Source organism: Chanodichthys erythropterus, chromosome 21, assembly GCF_024489055.1.
Source record: "Chanodichthys erythropterus isolate Z2021 chromosome 21, ASM2448905v1, whole genome shotgun sequence".
Classification (NCBI taxonomy): domain Eukaryota; kingdom Metazoa; phylum Chordata; class Actinopteri; order Cypriniformes; family Xenocyprididae; genus Chanodichthys; species Chanodichthys erythropterus.
The window spans coordinates 5,403,282-5,426,375 of NC_090241.1; the positions used below are offsets into that span (position 1 = coordinate 5,403,282).

The 23,094-nt window shown below is 36.9% G+C and overlaps 1 protein-coding gene across 1 annotated transcript in view; it reads right to left on the reverse strand.

Annotated features, from left to right (window-relative positions):
- Positions 1-23,094, reverse strand: part of kcnh7 (potassium channel, voltage gated eag related subfamily H, member 7) — a 62,994-nt gene that overhangs the window by 31,568 nt on the left and 8,332 nt on the right. The window contains exons 3-4 of the mRNA XM_067374261.1: positions 7,562-7,717; positions 933-1,388 (exon numbers count right to left, since the gene is read on the reverse strand). Of these exons, the coding sequence (XP_067230362.1) occupies positions 933-1,388; positions 7,562-7,717 (612 nt within the window). The remainder of the gene's footprint in view (positions 1-932; positions 1,389-7,561; positions 7,718-23,094) is intronic.

Sequence of the window (23,094 nt, forward strand, 5' to 3'; positions counted from 1 at the left end):
TCTATTAAAAACACATATTTTTAGTCACATCACGTTCCTGTGAATTTTATTGCACTTTTATTTAACACAGCCAATAAAATCAATTTCAATGTGAAACATAATTGGCCTCAGCTATAGTCAATCGTCCTTGTGAAGATATATCTCTACAGTCACAACAACATTTTAGGCCTTTGACCCAAAGCAATCCTTTTTAATTAAGTTATAGCTATTGCTGAAGAAGAACGTGACCCGAGTGCAAATATGGTCAGTCCAAAAACAATGATATTCAAGTTCCAAATAACTATAAAATGAGCTGCAGTTGCATTTAATGCTCAGTAATTTCAGGTAACAAATTTCAGGATATAGGTCAAAGTTTAACACCTGCTGTATCCTAGAGCCTTACAAAGTCATGGCATTGAGAAAATTATTAATTTATTGAGAAAATCTGCCCTGTCTCTTGAATTCATCAGTCAGTTTCAAGGGTAAGTACAGTTAAATGTGGAAATCTTGCTTTGACTCAAGTATATTTTTGGCTAGATACTTTGACTGAGTAAAAGTCTGACACTGCGCCCATACCCAAGTATAGTTCTCAGTACTTTTTACACTCAAGGAAATATCTTACCCTATTCATATGTAGTACCTCCTTTTTTATTTTAAAATGTTTCTAAATTAATAGCAGCATGCAGATATAGGATGATAGAATTGTAGTGGACAAGTTACAATGGATATATATTACAATGGATATAATAAAATCAACAGATGTGAATGGGAAGTCCCCACAAAGATGAGCAAACAGCGTATACTGTATGTGTAGCTGTTTTTATTTTCTGCTCCTTCCAGTTCATCGGTTGCTGTGATTTTACCAAATCAAGTCACTTTAACAGAACCACAGACTAAATGTGTGTAAAAAGTCTTAAAAGCTTATGCTTGTGTATTTAGAAATGTGTGCATACCTTCGCTAGCATGGCGATCACGGTACGTCCTCTGTGTGTGCGTGCTAAGTCCTTCTAAATCTTGTGTAGATGATGCTCTCCTAAACGTGCACATACTGGCCTGTGATGCCCTCCTGGATGCAGTCGGCAAAGGCTCCTGGGGGTCCACCCGTTCCCAGGGGCCCCGTGGAGACGAGTGATCCTGTGGCCCTGAGATCGGCGAGCATGACCCCAGATAACTCTGGCCAATCAGAGCCCGGGTGTCGTTTCCGTAGGAGGGGCTACAGCTCTCACCGGTTGGTGGATGGAGTTCACGTGGAGAGAGGGAAAGGGAGAGAGATGAAGAACAAGAAGAGCGTTTCTCATTCTGATCAGCCGAATGGATGGTCACCTCATCCGGGTCTTCTTGGGGTAGGGATTGCTTACTCACTCCCAGCATGCTTAGTGGCGCAGGCAGACGAAAACGGAAGAAACGTCCTTTTTCTACAAAAAAGTGACAGAGCAGGTTTCAGGGGAGGTAACAAGAAAGAGGCATTGTTTTTTTATATTGCATAAAATGTAATAAAAAATATATGTGTCCTTCTCTAGGGTTGGAAATTAATGCCACCAAGGCCAAGCATATTCCCCATTTCTTAGACTGAAATAAAACTAAAGGGCCTGGCACACATAACTAGCATGCACACGGTTCCTATGGCTCTCTGGTACATTTTTTGTTGCCGCAGGGCCTAAAACTAACTTTTTGCTACACCTGCCAATGGCCGGTGACTTAAGAAAATCTTTTACTGGCCATTTAACAGCCAGTTATGACAGTTATACCAATGAAAATTCAATATTCTCCATTCCAACTTAGATACCACAGCTTAAACTACTAATTTAACTAAAATAAATTTAAAACATTGTTAAAGACAAGAAACAGTACTTTTCAGGTACAGACATTGAATAAAGTAATCAAATGTAAAATAACACTGGATAGTCTTCGCTTCGATTAATCCTTATTAAAGTTTCAAAAGTTATTCAGTCAAGAGCAATGAGTGTTTTTTTCTGTCCTTTTTTTATTTGATGAACATTAAAAACAGACAGCATCAGCTGCTGTCACTTTAAGACCTCATGCACAGATCCAATACACTAATACTGTACACATGCGTTGTCTTTCTCGACTGTTTGCGTTTACTCAAGCCATAACTGCCTGTATTTACTAGGATACTCATGGTGCGTTCAAGCCATGTCAAAAAGATCGTATTTACTAGCTGAACAACCACAAAGTCGTAAATATGAGTTGGGAGTTTCTTTAAGCCCCGATCTGTACGAGTTGGGGGTGTGTCAGCGAGAAACATGGAGGAATACCACAATATTATAGGTATTCAGCAGTGACATTGTAAGGCTTTTCTATTTTATATTTCTATTTTATAATATAATTTATAATAGAACAATATAATATGTAACGATAAAGTTTACAGTGGCTTCATAAATCAATTAAAAACATAAAAAAGCTAAACAAACCTGATGCACATTATTTGTTATTCATTTTCTATAAGTAGAAGTGCTGTATTTTTGTGAGAGAAAGCACATCGCAATCTTACTCCGACGAAAGTGACTTGAACGCACCTGCTGTCGTAAACATGACTTCCAACCTCGTAAATATGAACTTCCCAGGAGGACTTGAATGCACCATCACTGATTCATGCATTTTTTGACATAATTTTGTATGAATATGTCCATTCAAGCACTAAGATGTGGCTTTCTGGAAGCGCACTTTGGATTTGTGTGCACACAAAACTGTCCACACAGTGAGCAACGAATTTGTGTCTTCTGCGCTTAAATATTTAAAGTGTCAAGGCTTGAACTTTCGTGACTGCTCCGAGCATTGTTCATGTTTGTTCTGGTTCTTGTTCTCACAACATTGCATAGTTTTACTTTCATAAAAATGTTACCAGTCAACTGTCAATTGACACTGTTTCATATACTAGTTTAGTTTTAGTATAGTTTTACTCATTTTTACTCACATATTGTGCTTGCCGAGTGTTAATATTAGGCCCTGTTTTGCTGGTATATCTGCTGGGGGAGTGGGGGGGGCTGAATCATGTCCTTTGTCTCCTGCATGATGGGGGATTTTCTATGACGTACATTTTGCTTGCATTGTTCAGTATTCATTGTTACTTGCTCTGTTGGGTGCTATTTTGTACAGCAGCAGCATGTTGTTTATGTATTGGCAGTAGGAAGTGAAATTTCTTAGATTTCATTAAAACATCTTCATTTGTGTTTCCAAGATGATCAAAATTCTTACTTCAAAATTCATAAGGGTGAGTAAATGATGACACAATTTTCATTTTTGGGTGAACTAGAGCCGTTTCAGGGTCTCAGCCATCAGGTGAGAGGTGGCAATGAGGGTCATTGCATTATTTACATAGACGCAGTGAAGGAATAAAAAAAAAATGTAGAATACATATGATTATTTTTAACACCAGAAGAACTAACAATACTTTAGATGTATAGTGCAAATCGCAGCATGACAGCAGTTGTCAAACAAGGTTACTGTGATGGGGTCTATGCAAAAAAACTCTGAAGCCACGTGGTCCTACCCACCCCGTGAATCTTTAACAAGAACTGCCTGAACATTAAACAAGCAGAAATGTCTCTGTTGGAGGGAAAACTGGGGCATCAGCATCAATGAAATTCAGAGAAAAGACGAGATGAAACATGGATTAAATTAGAGTTCTCTCTCTGTCTCGTTCTCCTCTGGAGGGTAAGACAGCCCAAGGACTCTACATGGATTTCATTACCTGAGCTTTATACCAACAACAGAGAAAATACAGCTAAATTATTTATGAACCAGTGAGACCACCTTAATCAAATATATTATTGGCAATACCACAACACTGGGTATAAGGGAGCTTTTTGAAAGCTTGATGCCCAACAAAAAAATTACTGGTGTTCTAAGAAAGCTCATGATATCTGTTTCTGTTGTATTCGTGTTCTTGACATGACATTTCAAGGAGTGTCAGCAGTTTTCTACAGTCTGAGGCTACGTCTATACTAATCTGGATACATCTAAAAATGCATCTTTTTCCCTACATTTTCAGGAAATTTTACTAATGGCAAATCATGAGGGCAATTTCATTTTAGACCATACATGGAACAATGATTGAGTGTAGTAAGTGGTGAGGTATTTTGCTAATAAAATGATCATGCCAGAAAAATAACGTTAGAACCGTATTATGTCTGGTCTCTCGGTATCATCTCAGTGTTGTAAGATGATTTCTGCATTTTCAGATGTTTCGGTGTGGACGAAAAAATTGATTTAAATTATTTAAAACTTTGATGTGAATGGAGAGCATTTTCCCCCATCAGCTGTTGTTTGTCACCACCTTTTGCCCCGTTAGCGACGGTCCTGCTTGCTTGCACTGACACTTTGACTCTGAGTGCCGAAGTACCGGCAACATGTGAGATGTGCCGGTATGCAAGAAAAAGTGAAGGTACACTAAAGATTAAAATATAGAATAGGTACGGCCCACTTTGAGCACTGGTCATGGCTGTTTTACATCTTCTCTCTAACCCTTAGTATTAAACAGGCTAATTTATGCCACCACTGTTTAGACACCTGTGTAAATTACTGTACTTCTTGATATGTGACATGACATTTATGCTATGGTGCACTAATTTGCAAGCTGTAGATTTGCATTTGGCTGCAATATAGTTTTTACTGCTTCATACTTCATTAACAGCCTCCTTGCAATGCCTGCATCATTTATTAAGACAATATAAATTCTTACAATCATGAAATGATCAAGGACCTTGACAAAAATATTTCTAACATATTTCTGACATGGGTATTCCAGGATGTGCATATTCTTATCTTTATCATTCTCATTCTTAACATTAGTTCTTCTGCTGTTAGGAATAATTGCATGTATTCTACTCTTTCATTACCGAATAGTATGAATATGCACTGTTTAAATGTACTCATCTGGCTGACATCAGAAAAAAACTTAAAGTGCCCCTATTATGCTTTTTCGGATATTACCTTACATGTGGAATGCAAGCAACACAGCTGTTTGTGAATGTAAAAGATCTGCAAAGTTTAAAACATCAAAGTGCACAATAAATGGAGGTATAGTCTCACAAAAGAAATAACCGATTCTGAACCTGAATTGGTCAGTAATTCTAGTCTTTCTTCCTGCACAAGCCTACATGGGTGATATGCTCCAGAGAATCGTTAGGAAAGGAAAAATGTCACGTCGCATAGAAATATTTCACCCAAAAGGCAAGTCCGTGGATCCACACATGCAATTTGCAAATTTTGCAAGAGATTTATGCCGGTGAAGAAGTCTCAAACCACAGTCAATTATTCACCGAAAGTGAACGCAAAAACTGACCGAGCTTTTGGCATCTGACACTGCATTAATGGTGCATTAATTCTCTCAGACACAAGGAAAGCTGAATACCTTAGTGCTGATAACAGTATATCAGTTTAATTTATTGGCTTAATATTAATGATAGTGTAAAAATTAGATTTTTTTTGTAAGCTTGAAGCTGCTTATGATTTTCATCAATGACTAATTATTGTGCTTTATTAGGCCTATGGGAACAAAACAAAATGCTGAAGAACAGCAAAGCCCTTTTTTGTCTTGGCTTAAAAAACAACTGTATAAGACTGATGCTTCTCTTTTATAACAAACACTCTTGACAATTTGTGAATAGATCACCTTGCAATTCAATTTTGATGTGGGATTTCACTGAGTCCTCAATCCTCATACATGCATCGGCGTTGGTTACGTGGTGATGTTGTTATGAAATTAGAGAAGGAAAATGAATTGATATCGTCAAAAGCATCAGCCATCTAAAATTTCTCTGACAATCATTGATACACAATTCTATTGTCCATCAGCACAACCCTATGTAATAAATTTGCATAATGCCAGCCTATGGTCTTCACTCGCTGCCCGTGAACAACGTCTACTTTGACCCACCCTCAAACACTGTAGCTGAGGCCTGGAAAGTTTGGGTCGTGTTATCGGCATGTAGAGATGAGGATTCAAGCTCGAATTGATATTGTAAAACTGATGCCTTAATTACTGTTCATATAACTATAAGTGCTGAGGAAGCCTACGGAGCTTGTATTCAGTTATGGTAATGAGCGTTTTGTTTCCGACACATGCTGTAAGCAGAAGACCAATCACAATCACTGAGCCATCTGACCAATCAGAGTAGGCTTATGGAAAGAAGGGGTTTAGAAAGACCGAATCCTTTAGTGAACCGTTTCAGACACTGTGAGAAAAGAGTTAATGCTGCAATGTGTATTCTGAGAAAATGAAAGTGTTTTTTGCATGTAAACCTTTTATAGGAGACCTGCAAAACAATATTATGAACCTTTAAAACAGTATAATAGGGGCACTGTTATTACACATTTCATTTCATTCAATGCTAAAAGAAGTTATAAGACCTCGATCTTGTACATAAGTTATCTTTTTTATATTATTACCAAGAATCTTTATTTTCTTTTATCTCTGCAGCGTGATTTTTCTCTTTCTCCATTTCTCTCTGTCTGTCTGTTCCCTGGGGTTTCAGTGCCACGCCAGCATTAATTAAAAGTCTCTAAACTGGGCTATTTATATCACTCTTTCATCAAAACAACCTAATGCACCCCACAAAAGAGGCTTTTTTGACTGGGACATCCTTCAATTTTTGATCAGAGTAAAGCCTAATAAATTATTGACACAATCAGGATAGAAAGGCTTGTACATTTTACTAGCTAGTTTCTCTCTGCTTTGCTGGTTCAGTGCACATCTTCTAAACTTAGCCGTCAACCTTGTTCTCAGAGGAAGCGGGATCTAGGAAATCTATATTCATCCCAGCTGGAATTTTTCGCCACAGCTTTTTAAAGCATCATGTTCTGTGTCTCAGCATAATACTGACTACACTGCCATAGCAAATCATCGGTTTATAACAGCCCTGACTAAACAGTCTCTCTAACTTGCTCACATATGAACACACGCAGATGTCCTTTTCAAAACATTCCCAGTTGCTATGATACCACAGAGACAGTATTAGCATTGGATATTAATTGGATTTCATAGTTCCGATGTGACTTTCCAATACAGAGTTAGAGGAGGACATCAGGCAGGGTTTGTGTTTGTGTGTGCACATGTGTGTAAACTGATGCTGTAGCATATTTTGCAGAAAATGCAGTGCAGCGGTTTTATTGCTTCCAGGTCTTTATGAACACTTGTCATAATTATAGCATGTGCACACATACTGTTTGCATTGGGTGGTTTAGTGTGCACAGTTGTCCTATAAATGAAGCACCGTTCAGCACCTGGCCTCAGGGATCCAAATAATTGTAACACTGTGTTACATAAATAATTTCCCCCCACTTCATTTCCTTTCTAGCTGACTGGGTTTGGTTTTGACAGTGTGTGCTGGTGAGCCAGAGCAACTGGAGCAAATAAAAACCTTTCTCTCTTCCTCTGCCTTCTCCATATTTCTTCCTGCACACCTCTCCATCCATTCCTACTCAGCAACCACACGCCATTTGTTTAAATGGAAGAGACAGGAAGTAAGCAATTAAGACAGATGTTGTCAATATACTGCAATGATGGAAATGAAAAAAAAAATGCATTACAGATAGTGAACGAGAAAAGAAGCAATCTTACTTTGTTCTTGTTTGGATGGGGAGGTGTGGTTGAGTCGGTCTAGTGAATCCATGCTACCCTCCTTCAGCACGTAATCAAAGCTCAAGATGAACATCATGACAACACCCTCTTCGTTCTTCACTGGAATGATATGTGTCGCACACAGGAAGTCTGATCCTGCGGATGTAAAGAGACAAAAACATTATTTTTTCTTCATTATCATCTTTTGGTTTTGATAGCAAATCAAATCCAACCATTAAGTTCAATGAGCATCTTTGTATTTTTTAAATGACCACTAACCTCTGATTAATTCTGGTTAATTGTGATTACTTTGTATTAATTTGCTTAATTAGTATACGATTACTGATAAATAAACAGAGGCATATTGTGGTTGTGGAGAGCAGGTTACATTCGCTACTTTACTACATAAACAAACATGCAGTTTCGTGTGCAGATGTTGATGCTCATTCAGTTTGACAGGTTCAGGATTCATTCCTGACAGGCAAAGATGGGGGTCGCCATGGTAACTAAAGGGCAAGACAACCCTTGAGAAAAGCACAATGGAGCAGTGGCTCTGATTCGTTATCACATTTGATAGAAACCTGTGGATTGATGAGTTGATCATTACTGGGGCATGAGGGTTATCAGATGTGCTAATTAGCCATAGTCCGCCATCTCAAGACACAATTATCCTCATCATTGTCATAACCATGATCATTTTTTAAATCATAACTCAGTTTTTCCAGTGCATTCATATAAGCAATTAACTTTATTTGGTGTTTGAGAAGACAAGATTTGCACACAATATCACTGTTTCTGCAAAAAGATTCCCTCTTGATGATTAAACTCCACACAGTTCTTGGCACTGACCATGGATTTATTTATTTTTTTTAAACAATAAAAGCATATCCCATGTTCTTTAGAGATACAATATTGTTGAACACTGAATTATTATACGAATCTATCACAGTGTTTTTCAACCTGGGGTTCAGAACTTACTAGGGGGCCTCAGTAAACTTTAAATTGAAAACTTAAATAAACTTAAAGTCACTTAAAATTGTTTAAATTAATAATTTATTATTAATATAAGTGATATTAAGGTTATCAATAATATATTAAAACAATCTAAATTAAAATATTAAAACGGCAGGAATCACAAAATTAATTTAACGGTTATTTTACCTTAATAATACATTATAGTTAGCATCATGATCATGGTTTAATGTTATTTCTAGTAAAGAAGTATGGCTTTTAAACACACTGTAAAACCGAACAGTGAAATTGATTAAATGAAATGAGTTCGTTTCATTTAAATAATACTTAAAGTTCATTGCACTTAATAGAAAAAAGTTGCGTGAACTCAAAATTTGATTGTGGTAAGCTGAACTTAATATGATTGAGTTGCTGCAGATTTCTAATTCCCAGCATACTTGTGTAAGGAAAATAAATGTTGAAATTAAGTGTTATTTTGTGTGTTTTTGCACAAGATTAACATAGGGAGACATAAGTTAGTGTTTAATGTTGTGATATTTACAGGGGGTTCTGTTATGTTTTGTAGGGTTACCATTGTGGTGAAGAGTAGAGCCTGTGGTTAGGTTGAGGATGGGCTGCAAAACTTTTAAGACCACATTATTGGTATGTTGTTTGATTATATACATGCAGTATATAATGACAGTCTCTTTGATAGTTATAATAGCATGTATTATTTGCTATCTAACATTTAAGGGTGGGGTAAGTAGATTTTGAAAAACACTGTTCGGAAATTAGTCGAGCTGACACCAACAACAAACGTGTAACCAATCAGCATTTCGAGGAGACAGAACGAGTAAGAGGGAGATTTGAAAAGAAAAAAAAACTGCAGAAAGAGAGATGAGAAACAATACAAAAGAGCTCAAAAGAATATCACTGGAATGAAGGGTTATGACTGGGCAAGATCTTTAGGACCCACAGAGAGAGAGCTAAGCAGGAAGGCCTTGATTCTGCTTCACATGTGAATAACACTGAGTTTGAGTGTCATTGATTGTCTGGAGCTGCTGTGCTTGGCGACTAACAACAAACTCTTGTTTGTATTTACTCCAGTGTACTGTACATTCATTTTTGGTGCTTCTTTGTTGTTCGCTCATCATCTGCACTTTATTTTTCGTGAAGCATTTTGTTGTCCGTCAGCTCGGATAAACAGACATCCACTTTCGCACTGCATGTGTAACAGTGGCCAGATAGTGAGAGTTATGCAGGCCAGAAGCGGACGGGCCGGGGTTAGAGACTAGTGTTGTCAAAAATATTGATATTTCGATAAATAGCGATACTGAAATATCTGAACGGTACCAATACTAATTTCCCGAAGTATCGATACTAGCCGTGCTTTCACTTTCACTTCTCTCCAAAGGCGCGTTGACGACCACCACATGCACACTCGCACTCGTCTCATTTGCTCTGGTTAGCAAAAGTGAAGTGAATGGAAACATGGCGAGTGCCAGAGTGCAACGCCCGCGCGACCGGCTTTGGTTGATAAGGAACACAGCAGAAGTGCTATCTGGAAATATTTTGCATATGAGGCAAATGAACATGGAAAGCCGAAGGACACAAGCAAGCCAATATGCAAGAGATGCTACAGAACAGTGCTAACAAAAGGCACTAACACCACTAATATAGCAAATCACCTGAGAGACCGACACCCGGATCTGTATAAAGAATTTCTCGAGGTTGGTATTATTATTATTATACATTACTGACACTCTATCCTCCAATTTGATACTGTTAAGAGCTTTGACACAATCTGTATTGTTAAAAGCAAAGCAATATATAAATAAAGGTGACTTGACGACTTCATGTCGATACAGTGAGCACTGTTTTCGCGTGTGATGCACGCACGTTTGCGTTTAAATCTGTTCATCAAATAACGTTAATGTATTAACCAGCTTTTATGACCGATGAGCAATGCATTTGTTACAGTATATTTTAATCTTTGATAACAGTAGGTATTAGGTAATAAAAATATAACGGATCATGTTAGCTCTGGTCCAATGAAAAAATATTAACAAATAGAACTTTGGATTTTAATTAGTACATGTATTAGTGAATGTTAGTTTAAATCAACTTTTAACTTTGATTAACAAATGTTTTGTAAGTATTTTTCATTGCATTACAGTAATGGGTGTCAATCTCACTCACCTCTGTATAGAAAATCTGCATAAAACTGCAGCAACAGATTCCATTTAATTATTTTGTTTACTAATTTGATACTTGATGCATAAGATTGCACTGATTTTGTTTTTGCTTGAAGTTTAAGTATCTTTTGTTGACATTGTGATTTGATTTTACTTGGAAATACAAAAGATTGCACTTTTTTTTTTACTTGCAATTTATTGGTTTTTGAATGTAATGCAATCTGAGAGGCTTTTGAACAAGTGCACTACCTCAGGACAGTTTTGTTAATGTAAAATATATGTTCTAGACTTGTTATATTTAGCTTTAAATAAAAAAATAACCCCTTAATATTGTGGCAGTTTTTTTCTCTGTGGTATCGAATATCGATATTTTTCAAGGTATCGTATCGAAGTTAGAAATTCTAGTATCGTGACAACACTATTAGAGACCGACTCGGAGCAGGGTGGTTAGCGTTGGAGGGTGAGTTTTGGAGGCGGAGCAATGAAGAGAGGGGTGGGTTTGGGTAGATTTCAAATATCAACAATGTCCAACAGCGTTTTTCAAAATCTACTTACCCCGCCTTTAACCAAGATTGGAATGTGATATTTATGTAAATGAATTGTGTGTAATTAACATTATGATGAGTGGGGCGAGGCTGAGAACTGTGGGAGTGAAGGGATGCCGTGATGTGATTTTTTTAATGCACCTGTGCACCACATTGGCCTTGCTCCGCTTCCACGGCTCTCGGCCCCACCCCGCTTGTCACAAAAATTTAAATTTCTAACTCAAAAAAATGAGTTAGCTTACTTAAATGTTTTGAGGTTATAAGTTTTCTCAAATGTTTTGAGTATTCTGAATGTATTGAATTTTACAGTGAAGTTGTCCAAATTTTGTGTAAAAGGGTTGTATAGATCGCAAATCTCACATAAGATGGATAGAAAGGAACACAGCTCTTACACTGACTAAACATTATTACATATAATATAATATAAATTTATAATATAAATTGATCTGACCTCCTTAGTAAGCACCTCCCTTCATTCACTAATACATTTTGAGTGGAAAAGTTTACATTATACCCTTCACACTGAACATGGAAAAGTGATCTCAGCTCAACTGTGTCACATCACCAATGGTCACTGTCGCTCATGGACGCTGCAAATTGCTGTCAGTGTGATTGCCCTTTCAGCGCAATGAGGTTATCTGCTTTGACGGCTACTCGTGTTAGTTTTTTGAGAATCATCTCAAGAACAATCAGAGAGCAGTACAGAGTTTTCCATGACATGAATTCCCTGTTCGATTATTTTGGCCTGCAGGAGCAGGATCAACTCAATTCTAGAATCAGCTCAATTCACAATGAAATCGGTTACAGAGTGGAGCAGAAGAAATAAGTAATGTTCGTTTGTGTGTTTATTTGGGCATGTGATCTATAAATATGTGAGAGTGAGCTTTCGTCTGGTGTTCCTAGAGTTTCTCTGTCAATCTGTGATATTATTAGCAGTTGTGCAAGCATACACACATACACACTACAGACCTTCTGTAATCACCACCGGCAGGATATCTATAACGCACAAACACTCACACACCTGGAATTAACGACAGCAATCAGTGCTTAAAGAGCTCAGATAAACAACATCATCGTTATGGCAACAGCAATGACACAGTTCAGAGCACATGGTTATATGTTTGGTTATATATATGTGACCCGGGTCCACAAAACCAGTAATAATGGTCATTTTTTTAAAATTGAGATTTATGCATCATCTGAAAGCTGAATAAATTAAATACAAATATTTGTTGGGATAGGACAATATTTGGCAGAGATCTGGAATCTGAGGGTGCAAAAAAATCTAAATACTGAGAAAATCGCCTTTAATGTTGTCCAAACAAAGTCCTTAGCAATGCATATCCACTCACAAAAACTCACTCATGGTAGGAAATTTACAAAATATATTCATGGAACATGATCTTTACTTAATATCCTAATGATTTTTGGCATCAAAGAAAAATCGATAATTTTGCCCCCTTCAATGATTGGCTATTGCTACAAATATACCTTTGCGACTTATGACTGGTTTTGTTGTCCAGGGTCACATATCATGGTTATATATCATATATCATGAGAGTTTTTTTGACTGCTGTGCAAAGGCAAATCACAGTACATTGTATACATTTACTCAAAAATTAATTATGATTTTCAAAAGAAGCATGCACGTTTGACATTTTGGCTGGTCAGAAATAATTTTCTTGTAATGATAGCAATAGGTTTATGTTTCTCTTCAGGTTTAAATGCTGCTTTAACGGTGCTTTAAATGTAATTTTAAAAATACAGTGCTAATTTAAAAGATAGTAAACAATTTCCAGATAATATTTTACACATTTACACACTCATTTTTCACAGCATAAATGGGTGTTTACAAATGAAAAATATTGCTGCCTTTATATTTTAGGGGGTTCCACAAGGAAATCATCATATTGTAGGGTGGCATAGAAATTTTTGAAATGTCCCTGCTGTGAAACAGGAAAATTCAAAGAAAACAGAATGTGAAAACTGATATAAAATCAATCGAAATGTAATCCAAAACATCAGAGTTGCAGTATAATGCGTTTAGGCTTTGATGGGTGGCATAGCTTTGGAAAAAAAAAAAATAAATTAAGTTAACACTTCTACACTATAAACCTTAATCAGGGTAGACATCATATTTCATTTAACTTGAATGAAAATGGAGCTTTGAGGGATAGTGCTTTCAACGGTTTGTTGGTTTTACTGTTGTTTGCCTTTCAGCCTACAACATGTTGACAAAAAATCTCTGCTCAGTCAATTGAAAATGACATTTATTATTCCAAATTCATATTCAAATTCTATTTTCAATTTCATGAACTGCCATCCTTCTGTTAGATAAAATCTATAACAGAGTGTGTTCTCTAAGGGTACTGTGCAGTAACACAGTACACAGCATCTAGTTGAACAGGTGTTCCAAATAATAGTATATTGAGTATTTTTGCACAGCTAGAACACTGTATTGAATAATTAGTATCCAGGACTGGAGGTTTGAAAATGAATGATACTGATAAAGTGTAGTAATGAATTTAATGTAATCTCTCCCTCTCGTTCTGCAGTTGACGAATGGAATACGAGAGGCAGGTATGCCCAGAGTAAGCAGACTATGACCCTCTACTACATCACTGTCAATATTACCACATAATGCAATACATCCTGAGAGAGGGAGAGAGAGACAATATGATCACTCTAGGCCATGGGAAAAAAACTGCAAGAAAAGCATTTTGTGCTCCAGTAGTTAGCTTTTATACTTTACCATGTCAGAACCTTTCAGATATGACAGGTGATGGGCAAATGTTTCACAGATTTTCTACCTCCACATCTTGAATCTTACCCTTCAGAAAACTGAAAACTGTCTTTTCACGCATTTACAATTGATGAAAGGAGCATCTTGATATGATAAAATCTAATGACTGAAAAAAAGTACAAATATAAAATTATAAAGACTAAAACTGCAGCTACATTATGCTAAAAGATATGTAATTTTTACCATAAAAGTGCAATCTAAAAACTAGTATACTAGTATATATGTTAAATAAACTAGTCTGGAGTGTTAATTTACAGAGTTTGCAATGCCATTTGGATTCTTTAGATACTGGCTTAGCTCAGTCGTGCAATAAATTCTATTCCACACAGAGCATAGATATCCGTTTTACAGCATGAATGTTTGCAGAGTGCAACAACCTGCCAGTTTTAATCTCAAACAGTCCTGGTTGGTTATGTTCGGTATTAACCTAGGTGAGAGGCAAATTCAGGAAACCATCGAGGGAATTCTTGTTTGCGTGTGTGTGTAGACTGAAAGCACAAGAGAAGCTTAAAAGATTAGCCCTATGGAACTGAATAAGTGCTTGAATTTCATGCTGCTGCGGTGCTGTTTAAATTAATTAAGTAGTCCAATATGGGCAGATGAAAAACATTCAGCAAATCTTATATAATTATATATATTTTTAAATAAATTACACACACATATATTATATATATATATATATATATATATATATATATATATATATATATATTAGTACATATTATATTATTATAATTATATTATTTAAACCAATTTCCCTTTGATGCATGTACAAAAATGGCTCTTTTAATTACTTAATGAAAAGGTCTTTGCATTATGTAGGAAGAACAATAGGTCAATTATGTGTAGTACAACACTAAAATCAGTCTCACGGTTTGAGAATGAGTATGATGGTGTGAATGTATGGTATATATACACATAAACAAACTTGCACACGTTTGTGAAATGTGGATTTACAGAGGTATTTTAAAATCGCTCCATTACCATGACCTCCATAAATAAAGAATGAATCTGTTGACTCAATGACGTCTTTAAGGAAATGTGATCTAATGCTTGTCTTGAGTGTGTAAAGGAGGAGAAACCACAGTCAAACTAGCAAGATACACTGAGAGAGGTTAACAGGGCACACCAAGCTCTCAGCATTAATTATTTTAAACTATTAAAGAGTTTAGACGTGCTGTTGTCCATTGCTACAAAAAGAGCAGACCTGAAGTTCTGGATGCTGCATTTATTGATGATTGATATTTTACAGCATCCCCACTTTTTCAAAAAAAAAAAAAAAAAAAAAACAGTTAACCAAAAAGTCTGCTTCATGTGGTAACATTTAAATTAACTGGTTTTTATTTAAGTCAAAAATGCCATTAACCTGAGAAATTAGGTTGAAATTATGGGTTAAATCAAGTCAAAATGGTAAATGCTTGCATTTGTTTCTTCATTATCAAGATTCTTTTGTACTGTGTTTTACCTCAAGGAGATATTTCTGCCTGATCTGAGCCTTATGTATGGATTTGAAAGTACTGATTTTTGACTTGAATAAGTATATTTAGATGTTACCAAAAGCAAATGGTTAGCAAATGGTTGCTAAACAGTTTATCATGTAATCACATTGTGTCTCATTTAGGCCTACTAATCGTGCATATGCACAAATTTATGAGTGATATCACAGTATGAACAAACAAATCATGATTTATCAGAAACTTTCGTACTAAAATTAATCATGTCATACACCTGCAAAGTTGGATCTGAACATTTCTATCAGTTTCCAAGTTTCCAACTTCAAGGGCCCTATTTTAACGATCTAAACGCAAAATGTAAAGCGCACGTGCACTCAGGGCGTGTCCAAATCCACTTTTGCTATTTTTACGATGGAAAAGCTGTCCGTGCGCTGGGGCGCATTTTTGAAATGGGTTGTCCCTATTCTCTTAATGAGTAATGGCCGTAACGTTCAATAAACCAATCAGAGTGTCATCTCTCATTCCCTTTAAGAGCGAGATGCGCTCGCGCCATGGCGGATTGCTATTTACATGGCGGAATTTGTTGGCGGAAAAGCTGAACGCTTTTCAAGCGAAGAAACCGATTTGCTCGTGTGGGAAGTTAAAGCTGGCTTGCAAATGCAGGCTTTCAAATAGCTCCACGCGATATATATGTATATATATGTGCGTTTATTGGCACGATTGTTCAATTAATTAGCCAATTTCGTTCATCATTCTAAGTAGTAATAGGCTGAATTGAAAATAGGTAGCCTAATTCTAATACACGCAATGACTAGGGCTGGGTACCGAACTCGATACTTTTTAGGTACCGATCGAACTGCCTCGATAATACCGAGTATCGAAAAGTGTCTTGTCATTCGGTACCAAATTTCGGTACCTCAGAATGGAGCCGATCGAGGAGAGGGGCGGAGAAATGCTTTCGCTGTCTCGTTGAGGAGCAAGTAACGTTGCGCTACATTGTTATTTATATCTAAATATATAAAACTATACGCGCTAGAGAGACCCTATGTGCGAGAGGGCGATTGAATCAACGGTTTCGTTTTCAGTTTATCTCCGAATGGACGGGTGAGAAACGGCTGTTTATGTGAGCAGCCGGTTCACTACAGATACTGTTAACAGAAAACAAAAGTGTAGCACTGCCTGCAGAAACAGCGGAACGCGCAATGTTTTTTAGACTAGTTATGGACAGGTACAACACACAGCAGCTTTACATCAGCGTTCTTCCCTCAAGTCTATGGAAACACGCGACCGGTTCGTGACAGGCTCGTTCGCCTGCACGAGCACAGGCTCTGCCTCTGGCTCCAGAACGCGAACAATTCTGCTGAAAAAGAGAAAAAGAGCCTCACATACTTAATTTTTTCCATTGAAAACTAAACTTTATTAAAACTATTTGCACTGATTTATTGTGTTGGGTAAATTTTGTTAATTTGTGCTTTTTTTATTCCCCGCAGTGGCTCAGGAGATGAGTCTTTGAGTCTGATAAAAAGTCAACAAAGTTAAAATATAAAACCAAAGATTTTTTTGAGGTTATGTAATCTTGTTTAAACAGATTTTATAAAACAGGTACCGAAAAAGGTATCGTTTAGGTATCGGTATCGAAGTCAAGGTATCGGTATCGTCTCGGTATCGAAAATTTTTGAACGATACCCAGCCCTAGCAATGACTATTCATCATTACATTTTTATATTTATGTAGCCTACACAAAAATATTATTTTACACTGTAATCCTTTTGTTTTTAATATTTGGCATGTTTGTGTGATGCGCATCCCTGTGTGTAATAAGCAAAGTCAACGCGCACTGTGGACGCGCCCAGAGGCGCAGTTTCTACCAACGCGCAAAAAAATATTGCGGCATTGACTTTAGACTTTAGACCAGGTTTGAGTTGGTCTATGGCGCAGTCTATTTTCAGCTCCTTAAAATAGCAATGCACCTGAACACACCTCTTTTTTAGACCAGCACGCTCATGGGCGCACTAACTGGCGCAAATGCATTTACTAATTTAAGGACGTGGCGCTGAACGGGAAAACACAAACGGCACCGGACGCAAACTAGCAAACACACTTGCGCTGCTCCTTGTGTTGAATTGCGCCGGGTGTATTAAAGGGCCCCAAGTGTTTTGTTTGTATGTTTTTCTTTTTTTTAAAAAAGATTTAGAAGAAAGTTAGACATTTTAACTTTCTGTACTGAGCAATAAATCTAGCCAGAGAATAAATGTTGTATTGTAACACAAACATTTCTCAAAGGAAATTCTTTTGTCTTTGATGAAATATTACTGTCATGTGGAACCAGCACTCTTATTGTAGTACAATTTTAGCAGCATTTGTATGAGTTTGATCATACTGCTCTCTTTCAAATTCTGACAAGTTTCTCTGAGCAGCAGCAGCTGCATCGATCAGGCGACCATCACAGCATGAAAGCAAAAGTAAATCAGCTCAGGTACCGCTCGGGTTGCAATCTTCATTTCTCACACATAGTGAGCTGAACTGTGTAATGTGTTGGAGAAGAGTATCATAATTTTGCAGCTTTTACACATTGTCCCCTCGAGTTGAAGGAGACGCAGACTACAGTTTTACTGTCTGAGTGTTCAGCTGTTACTTGAGATGTTGTGCCCCAAGGAGATATATGTCCACAATGACACTTGTACTACTAAATGTGTTTGATGAAAAAGTCCAAGCAGGAACTCTAAGAAATAATGTCTGACAGATCATATGGATCATATGTATTCCCAAAGACATTGTTCCCTTGCCCTTTCTTAAGGTCACATGCTTTCTAATCTGAAGGAGATCATTCTGTTTTCTATAGAATGCAGGTTAATGAAATGATTTTAAGGTGTGTGTGTGTCTGTGTATGTTCATTTTCTTCTGTATATGAACATATAGAATGTATCAAGCTCAGTTCTTGTTTCAAGATGATGGAAATTTCATTAGATTAAATTTCCACTATCAATAATTAAACCTACAGAGCCTGTGGAGACTTCTTTAAACAGAGTAATCCATACGCACCTACACACCAGCACACACACACCAAGACACACAAGTATTCACATTCACCTGTCATACGTTTTCAAATCAGTACATACAAGAGCATTCATTCATTTCATTAGGTCTACCTTTTCTGTTTTTCTTTATGGAACCGGTCACATTTTTGCCAACAGATGCTTTCCTGAGCAATACATTCAGTGGTGTTCATCATTACTGTGCATGTACGTGCCGATGTGCTTGTTTGCGTTTATGTCAATAGGTATACATTACATTTATGAGTATATCCTGAATATATTGGGTGAGGAAACTGTCTGGCTGAATTATTCATTGTCTGCAACCTCAATTTCCCAGCGCAGCCATCCAATGCAAACACACACACACATAAACACACAGGTTCAAACACTGTGACTGATTGCCCTTTGAGGAGAGTGTGAAAGGTTGGTTATTACGGTGCTACAGGAGAGAAGAAAATACTGTAACATACTCACACAATGGATGTCAGCATGTCAGACAGCCCCAAATGAGCTGCTTCTGCCTACTTTTTCCAAAAATTTCAGGGTTTTGCTTGTTTGTTTGTGTAAGACAGGGTGAGAAAATGAAGGCTTTGATTTCTCTCCAGTTGTGTTCATTTTTAAGTTTATCTACAGTGTAATTTAAAGACTAATTCAACCCATCTAATTCAAAATGGATAGGATGAATTTTCATTTCATGAAAAAAAAGATTGGTCACACTTTAGTTTAGTGTCCAATTCTCACTACTAACTAAGTATTAACTACAACGTTTGCCTCAATAAAGTCCTAATTTCCGCTTATTAATAGTTAGTAAGGTAGTTGTTAAGTTTAGATATTCGCCTTATTCACCTCGAACGTTCTAAGGAGCTTGAGGGGTACACCTACCACTTCCGGGAATTCTCGCGTTGCGATTTCTCTTAGTGGCAATGGCGCGGCACTGCTGTGTTCCCCAGTGCTCGTCACACAGGAAAAAATCCAACAGTGGACAAACCTTTCACCGTTTTCCAGATGATAAGGGACTACGTCGAGAGTGGATAAAAAATATCAGAAGGCATCCTGGTCACTGGCATAAAGTTGGTTTGACGTCAGACGTTTGATATTCGCAAATTTAAGAACTGTCTCTAAAGTTACATCCGATATCGGTATGCACGATTCTGAACTTCAATAACATTTGAAGGGAATAATTAACAGCCATAAAACCAGCTGTAAAGTGTTCATCTACATGTCAGCTATGATGCACACCTTTTATATTTTTTATATTTATTAAAATAAACTGTCAAATCATGTGTAAATATGGCTATTTTTCACTACTGTATATACGCTCATACATAAATATGCCATAATTTAATGCTCAATAATATTTAAAGGGAAGAACTAACAGCCATAAAAACAACTGTAAAGTGTTCATCTACATGTCAGCTACGATGCACACCTTTTTTTAAATTAAATTTTTTAATATTTATTCAAATAAACAGTCAAATCATATGTAAAAATGGCAAGATTCATAGTCGTTTCCATTGCTGCTACTGATTGATAGTACTGTATCGGAGTCCAACTTCAGGGTTTGTGTACCCCTCAACGGCGTTCGAGTTTTCAAAATGGCCGCCAGGTGCATAAGGTGAATTGGGTAGGATTATGGGATGTAGAATATGGTCATGCAGAATAAGGCATTAATATCTGCTTTATAAGTACTAATAAACAAGCCAATATCCTAGCAATATGCATGCTAATAAGCAACTAGTTAATAGTGAGAATTTGACCCTAAACTAAAGCGTTACCCAAAGATTTTTATTGTGTTAAATAATTAAAATATCATGAACCTGTCAAACTTCACCAAAATCCAATGATTGATACATGCTTGGAAATGTTCATTATAGCAACTAGGCAACTTGTAAACAGGACTTTTACACTGAAAAAAAAATCTTAGCCCAAAAATGGGTAACATCTTAATAACAAATTAATTATATTATTTAACATCACTAAATCAGCAAAAAATACATTAGGTTACACTAAACTCAAGGGTTAGATCAGGTAGAAACCGCTCTACTTTACAACTTAATGTACAACTTTTTACAGTGTAAAAGGCAACGTGCACCCAAACTCATAATTTAGCCAGCTCTATGATGGTCCGTGGACATACTGTCTGAGGCTGAGGCAAAATAATGTGGCATGTTGTCTTGTAGGACTAAAGATGAGGCATGTCATGTTAACAAAATCCCTATCTGAATGTGGAGCTCATGGGTTCAGACTATCTGTATGTCTTTACAGAACTCTAACACCCATCTGCTCAGTGCTTCTCTAATTCTGCTCATGGTGATGAGACAAGGTTTATAGTCTGCCAGAAAGTATATGTGTTGATAGGGATAAAACACCCCAGTGTTTCCACTAACCGACCCTTGTATTCTTGTTCCTTTCGCAGAGTGCTAAAAGCATTCACAATCTGACAAAGCATGTTCATTCTTGGCTATAAAAATGATAATAATAATAATGACTTGTGCTGATGGGGTTTGTTCTCGCTATATTGCTGTGGGTTCACAGTACAGCAGTGCAGTCTGTGTCTCTGTTCCCCTGAGCAGAGACTCCAAACATCATACCTACCAAAAGCACAAGAGCTATAAATACCTCTGTGTGTGTGCGTGTGTGTGTCCTCCTCTCTATTCTGTCTGTGCCAAAGTGAAACTGTAACTTTTAATCTGCACATAATAGAAAGAGGATCTGTATCGACAGATTTCATTTTCACAGAATTAAGTTACAAGATAGAGAGACACACGTGTGAATAATTCCAATTTTATTAAGAAGTAAATCCAGATGATTATGTTTGCTAGAGGAACTGAGTTCGGAAAAAAGGAATAATTGAGCCAGATGTTGTAACGGATTTTTTATATGTGTGAACAGATCATTATTTGCCATTCATCACTTGCCATTTCTATACTAACAGAATTTATACAGCCTTTGACATGGTTGTGTTCAGTCTTTAAAATGACTGGTACACGGAGCTACGTGCTGATTGGTGGAGCCGTGTGTTAATAAACACAGCTCATTAATCATATAGAGCAGCCTGCAGGGCAACATGACAGCATATGTTCATTAGTGAGCATAGTGCAAAGAATAAAAGACAGAGAGAGTCATGGGTCACTTTTTTCCAAACACTTCCTAATCTGAAAATATACAGTAATGAGCCAAGACCATTTCTTAACCCACAAACACAAACCTCAAAGTCATCTAAAAATGTTTTGGTCACACTTCATTACTAAACCAAACTATGATGCTTCTCAGAGTAGTGGTTTATGTCATGATTTGTATTATTTTAGAACTGTACATTTCTGACACATGGACATTATTTTGACACACTCACCTCTGATAACAGATTACTCTAAACTGTAATGTAGAAACATGCATTATGTATAAAGCTGCTTTTAAACGATATAAAACACTATAACAAACTTCACCATGGTAAACTGGGCTAACGTTTCATTTGTAAACGACTTTGTTAGCTTATTGAATAACGAAATTAAAATTATTTAAAATTACATTAACATTAAGTTAACTAATGTAAAATTCTGTTCAGGTGTAGTTAACGTTGGCCGGAAGCCTAGTTGAGAAAATAACATTGTATGTTAAACAAATGTTTTATGGCTAGTCACCTTTGTAGTTTTAGCATTAGATTGTTATATTTTTTTAATGGAAGTTAAGATTTACTGCATTTTTTTGTGGTGCTTTAAAGGCAACCGCGACAAAGCATTAAGAAAGACATGAGCATGCCAGCCACACCGAGACTGAAAATTCTTCTTAAGAGAAGACTTGCCTGATTTTGAGAGGTTTGTTTATTCCATATGGTGTGTAAAAGTGTGTCATTTCTCCATAAAAGTGTGTCATTTCTACTCCTTGTTTTTCAGGGAACACATTTCTCCCTGTGTAAGTGCTGTTGTGTAAATATTCTATGCATTTATTTCATAATTAATTCATAAATAAAACCCATAAATGCCTCAAGTCAAGCGGATGGTAAAGAGGATTTTCATAAAACTAAGGATTCAAGGACCTCTTTTCATAACAAGCAGCCAATGAGGGTTTTTTTACACTTGCTTAATGTATTGGAAGCATCATTTTGTATGTTTTTTTTACTTTTAGACTACATGTTGTATAATCTGCTGATGTGTGTACTATGTTTATTTACGACGATCTGCTGAAGCTCAAACTGAGCATCAGAATGGAGAAGAAAGGTGACTTAAGGGACTTTGAACGTGGCATGGTTGTTGGTGCCAGATGGTCTAAAACTGTTGGGATCTACAGGGATTTCCATGCACAACCATCTCTAGGGTTTACAGAGAATAGTCAAAAAAAGAGAACATATCCAGTGAGCGGCAGTTCTGTGGGCAAAAATGTCTTGCTGATGCCAGAGGTCAGAGGAGAATGGCCAGACTGATAGAAAGGCAACAGTAATTCAAATAACCACTTGTACAAGAGAGGTCTGCAGAAGAGCATCTCTGAACGCACAACATGTCGAACCTTGAAGCAGATGGGCTACAGTAGCAGAAGACAAACCGATGCCACTC